Here is a 7443-nt window from a genome sequence, read left to right on the forward strand (position 1 = left end):
CAAAATTGTACCAAGCGGACCAGTTCGTAGCTGGATTCTTCACCGATCTTTTATACCTTCTCCAGAACATAAATGTCGTTCGGTTCCCCAATTCTGTGAGTTGGAAGAATTTCCTGTGTCTCCCTATGAAACCCCTCTGTGTCTCAACTGGGCCAGGCGGCAGGACATTTCCTTTGGAATTTACGACCGCCTTCACAGGGCCTGGGTAGGGAGAGGTAGGTAGGGGGATGGTGCAAGGTGGAGGGGGTCAACTGTGCTCCCTGTACTCAAAGAGAGGGCAACGTCATAACAGCTTCTACGGGGTTTCCCTATGTAAGACAGACCACAAGGACATTTCAACATGTAAATAACAATGGTGGACATGCAGGTAATCAGGCCCTTGATCTTAAATCTTTGTCCTGTGCAGGGGTGGGTAAATGAGTTGCATTTGTACATGAAGCTGCATTGAGCACATGATCATATATTTTGATACATTGAATGTTAATATTGTGAAACTATGTCATATAGTGTCATATATATGTCATATAGTGAGGTTACTGAGTACTGCCCGTATATATAGGACCATCCACCCCCACCTGGGATATAAGGATGCCTGATGAAGACCTAAGGGTCGAATCTTTGTTGTAAATAAATATCACCTGGGAGCATGAGCAGCATTGTGCAGCGTTTTCCTTTCTGTTTTCCATGAGTCTGCCTACAACTCCAGCACCTGCGGAAAGTAGCTGGATGTGTGTACTGTATATTCTTCAGTGTGAGAGGGAGGAGTTGCCCAATTTTACAACTCTGTGTGCTACTTTCTTTGTCCCCCAGAGGGTGCACCACTCCACGATATCTACACCAGTTACACAATTGCCTTTCTTCTCTTTCACAGCATATTCCTATCTGTGAAAATAAGAAATTCACGTTCCACCAATAAAGAAAATAGTTTTAATATATCAAGCCACAATCACACACAAGTATTCTGTCATACCATACATCTTGGTTTTATAAACATGACAGTTTGATTTACAGTCAATTTAAACGAGAGCGTGCCCTGATAAGAGCAGCATGTACCAGAGTGTACCAGAGTGTGTAGTTGATTTACAGCACAATCATTTATGAGGCACTAGACAGTGGGCTTGGCAGTGCAATTTTCTACATACCCTGGGGTAGAGCTTTGCTTTGATGTTCCACGACAACAGTATTCTCTGGAACATATGATATGCTAATGGCACTAATACTGTGACATACATTAAATAACATTATGTTTCTGTAAGGTACGGTAGGAGTACCAGATCACACCGTGTGGGGCAAAATTCCGCAAACTTTCCCAAATGTCCCAGGATTTCCCAGAAATCCTGATCGGAGGATTCTGAGAATTTCTGGTTTACGATTTCCCTTCTGATTTAATCTTAAAACCGGGATTTCCGGAAAACCTGTGAATTTTGGGGAAAACGACCGTAATTTTGTAACCCTCTTCAGATCACACTCCTGCCCTCCTTTAAGCTCCCTTCTTCCTGGACAAATGAAATTGGCACTGTCAGGTACAATACAGCTACGAAACCACGATGTGAAAACAGACATTTTATTATGGTAACTTACAATAAGTTTGACTAACTATACATATTCTGGAGGAAACAAAACTCGGCATCAGACACCCCTTCCACTTGTCTGTAGGAATGACTGGATGAGAAGCGGACCAATAGCAGAGGACTGAAGAAAGACCAACCGGTTAGCGGCGCTTGTCGTAGTTCTGTAGTGCGTTCCACTCATATGAATCTATAGTTGAAGAGAAAGTTTGTAAATAACACAGCACAGTTTATTTTCAGATTGTCATTTTAAGCACGGATCCAGCAATTATTGTGGATTTGTAACCAGGCCAGCTACGAACAGCTCAGTTCGATCAGTCGTGTAAAAAGCTCATATGAGGCCCTTGCCTGGTTTCTCTTGGCTCCTCTTACCCATCAGTCCAACAAAGGAGTTAATTTTATGCCCTGAAAGAGAAGATAAGAGGAGAAAAAGGTGTGAGTTTCTTCCCGTAACAGTTAAAACCATTGTCACTGCAATTACAGACAGCGAGTGATGCAGTGACTAGTGTGCAGAACAAAAAGGTGCGAGTTCTTCCAATAACTGCCAATATTATTTACACCCTAACCCTAAACTAACCCTAGCCCTAACCTTAACCCTTACCCTTATTCTAAACCTAACCGTTACCTTAACAAGCGGTTGCTTATCAACAGATAGTGTGTTGATAGTATGACCATGTGTAGATCATCTATATGGAACTATCCAAATAAAGTGGGACCCATCATTCTTTGTCAGCGATGCAATGCCTAGTGTATAACCTCGATGGTGACAGAGTGTGGTGAATAATACACCTCTCCTACTGATCTCTAGTATCGTACAAATTGACTGACGGACTCCATCCCCTTGCCCTAGTGACTGAGGGATATAGCAGCGCCCACCCACAGCTTTAGGAACAAAGGGTTGTGGTTGGAGATGTTTTCCTAAGAGGGCGGGGATAGGATGTATGTCCTGAGGGGACATTAGCGTCCCAGACTGACTGTTGTCTCTGTCAGCCTCTGTCAATGCCCCTAATGGAATATAAGGGTGGAGGGAATGGGGATACGGGGGGATGTAGGGGAGACGGGGGAGTAGTGGGGTTATAAAACTCTGCGGGAGACCCCTGGGATACCCTATCTGTCAACACACCCATCATACTCATTCAAATTAAGTGGGGGTAAACTCAAATGTGATCAATTTACTTAAATGCTTCAATATTCCCATCAGAGATATGGGAATCATGACGATCATAAAGGGAAGATGGTATCATGTGCATCTTCCACTGGTGGTCTAGTCACGAGTCACTTTTTAATTGTCCCTCCGGACATCATAAGTGCTTGACCCCTCGCTGTGTGTAACATACTATATATATCTTAAAATGTATAGATTAGATTATATTTATATATATGCACACTGTACAATGTATATATTATATTATACAGTTTGTGTAAATTGTAAAACCGGGGAAGGACTGCCCGTTCCATGATCTCGCCATCACGGTTGACAACTCCCTTGTGTCCTCCTCCCAGAGTGCTAAGAACCTTGGCGTGATCCTGGACAACACCCTGTCGTTCTCCACTAACATCAAGGCGGTGACCCGATCCTGTAGGTTCATGCTCTACAACATTCGCAGAGTACGACCCTGCCTCACACAGGAAGCGGCACAGGTCCTAATCCAGGCACTTGTCATCTCCCGTCTGGATTACTGCAACTCGCTGTTGGCTGGGCTCCCTGCATGTGCCATTAAATCCCTACAACTCATCCAGAACGCCGCAGCCCGTCTGGTGTTCAACCTTCCCAAGTTCTCTCACGTCACCCCGCTCCTCCGCTCTCTCCACTGGCTTCCAGTTGAAGCTCGCATCCGCTACAAGACCATGGTGATTGCCTACGGAGCTGTGAAGGGAACGGCACCTCCATACCTTCAGGCTCTGATCAGGCCCTACACCCAAACAAGGGCACTGCGTTCATCCACCACTGGCCTGCTGGCCCCCCTACCTCTGAGGAAGCACAGTTCCCGCTCAGCCCAGTCAAAACTGTTCGCTGCTCTGGCACCCCAATGGTGGAACAAGCTCCCTCACGACGCCAGGACAGCGGAGTCAATCACCACCTTCCGGAGACACCTGAAACCCCACCTCTTTAAGGAATACCTGGGATAGGATAAAGTAATCCTTCTAACCCCCCCCCCCCCCCTTAAAAGATTTAGATGCACTATTGTAAAGTGGTTGTTCCACTGGATATCATAAGGTGAATGCACCATTTTGTAAGTCGCTCTGGATAAGAGCGTCTGCTAAATGACTTAAATGTAAATGTAAAATGTAAATGGAAAGGTGAGATGCTCGGGTCCATCTTTCCATCATCAGCGTAACCAATATAATTGAACGCCTAAATGTCCTTGGGGCATTGATCGAAGCACTCGCTCTCTTCCTCTCTCTCCCCCTTTCTCTCCCTCCCTCCCTCCCTCTCTCTCTCTCTCCATCTCTCTCCTTCACTCTCTTTCTCCCTCTATCTCTCTCCTACACTCTCTCTCTCTATCCTTCTATCTTCCACCCTCACTCACTTTCTCTCTCTTTGCCTGTACTGACTGATGTACAGTCATGCCTGCATCAAGGCTCCAGCAGCACGTTGGTCTACACGTATTTATGAGGTACTTGCTGCCTCCTATCGCTGAGTGGGGGAGTCATTAAGGAAATGCCTCAATGACTGAACAGAGGGAAGACATAGCAAGGGGTCTTCATGGTAGAATTAAGACTATGTATCGTAGCGAAGGACTAGAGTTGTCTTCAAGGCAGAACTAAGACTACCACCTACTGCATCCTAAAATCCCGTCAAACGACCTGTTAGCTGTGTGGGTTGTGATTTAATTAAAACATTTGACAGGTTTATTTTCCTGTCTCTCTCTCTCTCTCTCTCTCTACTTTTACTTACCATTATGCAAAAATAAATATAATTATTCAACCCCTGCATTTTGTTAGTTTTTTGCTGCTGGGCAACATTTGGTTTGTGTTCTCCCTCCCATGCATGATAATGAGGACCTGTTGGCCTACGGCACTTGATATGTGACACCAGCCTGTGTTCTCCCTCACCCCCCCTCTCACCCCTCTTCTCACCCCACCTCTCACACCATGTCACCCCTCTGGTTAACACGACTCCTCTCACCCACATAGGAGTACTGGTGAAGTACAGGTGAAGTACTGGTGAAGTACAGGTGAAGTACTGGTGAAGTACAGGTGAAGTACTGGTGAAATACAGGTAAAATACAGGTGAAGTACAGGTGAAGTACTGGTGAAATACAGGTAAAGTACAGGTGAAGTACAGGTGAAGTACTGGTGAAGTACAGGTAAAGGACCTGTGTCATCCCTAAATCCCTCCTACTCATGGAGTTAACTCATCACACTTCATCACTTGTCACATGGAAACCTGGCCCATGTGCAAATAAAGCCATCATTACTTGTCACATCGTCTACCTGGCCCATGTGCAAATAAAGCCATCATCAGTTGTCACATGGTCACCTGGCCCATGTGCAAATAAAGCCATCATCACTTGTCAAATGGTCTACCTGGCCCATGTGCAAATAAAGCCATCATCACTTGTCACATGGTCCACCTGGCCCATGTGCAAATAAAGCCATCATCACTTGGGTTGATCTCACAATAGATTTTCCCCAACTTTGCCAAATGGTCTGATTGGCTACCCCTGCCTGCCTTACACACTGCCCACACAGTCCCTGTGTATCATAATGTCAGAAAAACGAATTATAACTACATCATGGCTTCATTTGTTGGTATGCATGGACAATTTCAACATTTTCTGGGAAATGTCCTCCAAGATTAATTTAAAAGATGAATTAATGAATTAATTATACGTTTTTCACTTACTTTTTCGGGTTATCTGTGGATTTACTGTTGGAATAAAAGGGGGGGAACTTCAGTCAATGTAGGCCTATAATTATCTAATTTGTGAATTTATGAATACCCATCAAAACGTGCGTAAATATATTGATATACAGTATGTAATTATTAAGGGCATTATCAATAATGGCATTCCATTTAATTTCAATAAACGGGAAAATGCCTTCAAGAGCGCGAAGGGTGAGGACAGCGCGAGGCGCGAGGAAGCACAGTCTTACCGGAGGAGCGTTTCCCCATTAGGCCAAAGAACTGATGCGGCCTCGGTTTCCGCGTCATTCTCCGCAGTATCTCTCCGAATGGGTCAGATGACAGCCACTCGTCCTGCACGAGGGAGAAAATCGAATTAATGCAACATTAGACACCAGAGTAGGGTATAGGGCGAGGGGTGGGGACACTGACTCCCTTATAGCCTTCCAACCTATACCTTTGCGTAAAATATTGTACACTTGTATAGCACTAGATCTAATCTCGCAGAGAAATCAATATACAACAGTAAAGACACCCCCGTGTGAACTTTTATATCCGACCTATTTTTATCTGACGGGGTAGCCTACAGGTCAGCATTAGTCTAAGTAGTAGTCCAACCACTGCTATGGCTAATGGACCGCGCACATTAAAGTTCCCATCAATTATTCAATTCCAGGTCCGTTGGTTCCTTCCCTATTGTATAGCCCACTCGCCTTGTTAAAACGCTTTGCGTAACCTGCTGAATGTTCCCAAACCGACTGCAGATTATGAGAGATAGGAGCCCCGCCCGGAGACTTGGCAGGCGCCCAACCCGCAATGTCAAAGGGAGAACGTGCGCTACATGTGAGTAGAGCTTCATTCTGGGACTAAGGTAATTGTGGAAGCACACTGAGCTAAGAGCTCATACTTTATCCCCATTGAATCATAACACATCTTTCACCGACATAGAATTTGTGTTGCTGCTAGAATGTTTGATGTTTTGTCTGTATACATGCGTAATAACGCATGACCAAACTCTCCAAACAGGTGACTTATTTTATAAAAGCATACAAATATTTTTTAAATATTTTATTTTATAGAAATTGGTTGAAATTCCATTCAATAATTTTTACGAAACAAAACACAAGGCTGTGCCATCAAATTAAAAAAGTATTTCCCAATCATACATTTTCCCATGTCAATTTTTTTAATTCGTTAACAGGCGATTCTGACAAACAAATAGGCCTAACATATTTTCTTGTCTTACATCAAATCATTAATGCCTACCGTAATTTGATCGTTCATCCAATAATCAAGATCTTCTTTTGGACCAATTTCTTCACAAAAAACTTGGGCGATAGCAAGAAAAGCTATCACAAGCGGTAGCAGTAATTTCATGATGCAGCAATCTGTTGCGTGCAACTCTTCAGCCGTTTATGTCTTCTTTCTTCGTTTGTTTCGATTTTCAAAAGTAGAAATAGCCTGTTCGGGCACTTGTAAACTGAGTTTAAATGTTTTTAGCCACTCTCTAGGACTTTTGAGAGCTCGATGTTGACACCTGCGGAAATTGGTATCTTCTCTCCATATAAGTGCCTCAAGCGTGCGCACAAACGATAGGTTCCCTCCTTGGTTGCAACCTCGCCTCAGTTCTATCTCTGCTCCAGTCAGCGAGCTCTGCTGCTCTTTAATGCCTTCACTTTGGTCCTGTTGTGTCTTTGTGACCACACTGTAGTACTGCACTAGGTTATATAGCAAGGGATAGAAGGGTGACAGGTATCTAATTCGCTTTATATCAATTAAGCAAGTACATTTACTTGACAGGTACTTCCTCGGAGCTGTGTGATGACTAATATCCGTTTGGTATTTTGCATATGGTCAATATTACTTTCAAACGTTCCCCTGTGACCCTCCTTGGCACTCAGTGTATTGTTCCCGTTGTAATCGGACTGTCCAAGTGAAGCGAAGGAAGTAAGTGAGTCTGATGACGCACTGAAGTTGAAGGTTTCTACGTAAGTCTTTAAGACCTGTCCTACGCCAAAGAAAAAA

At 44.0% G+C, this 7443-nt stretch overlaps 1 protein-coding gene across 1 annotated transcript; it reads right to left on the minus strand.

Moving 5' to 3' along the window:
- Positions 1-913: 913 nt before the first annotated feature.
- LOC106570295 (protachykinin) lies at positions 914-7104 on the minus strand. The gene is made up of 5 exons (XM_014142457.3): positions 6685-7104; positions 5670-5772; positions 5419-5442; positions 1917-1973; positions 914-1758 (listed from the first exon to the last, which is right to left on the minus strand). The coding sequence occupies exons 1-5, from the start codon at positions 6793-6795 to the stop codon at positions 1712-1714; spliced, it is 342 nt and encodes a 113-aa protein (XP_013997932.1). The 5' UTR covers positions 6796-7104; the 3' UTR covers positions 914-1711.
- Between the last annotated feature and the right edge of the window lie 339 nt (positions 7105-7443).

Source organism: Salmo salar, chromosome 14 (assembly GCF_965601325.2).
Source record: "Salmo salar chromosome 14, fSalSal1, whole genome shotgun sequence".
Lineage (NCBI taxonomy): Eukaryota > Metazoa > Chordata > Actinopteri > Salmoniformes > Salmonidae > Salmo > Salmo salar.

Bases quoted from the DNA above. Each gene is read 5' to 3' on its own strand.
- LOC106570295 (XM_014142457.3), bottom strand. From the start codon at position 6,795: ATGAAATTACTGCTACCGCTTGTGATAGCTTTTCTTGCTATCGCCCAA. The intron at 1,974-5,418 runs GTAAGTGAAAAA...CTTCTCTTTCAG, and splicing joins TCCACAGATAACCCGAAAAA to GGCATAAAATTAACTCCTTT. The intron at 1,759-1,916 runs GCAAGGGCCTCA...CTTCAACTATAG, and splicing joins GAGGAGCCAAGAGAAACCAG to ATTCATATGAGTGGAACGCA.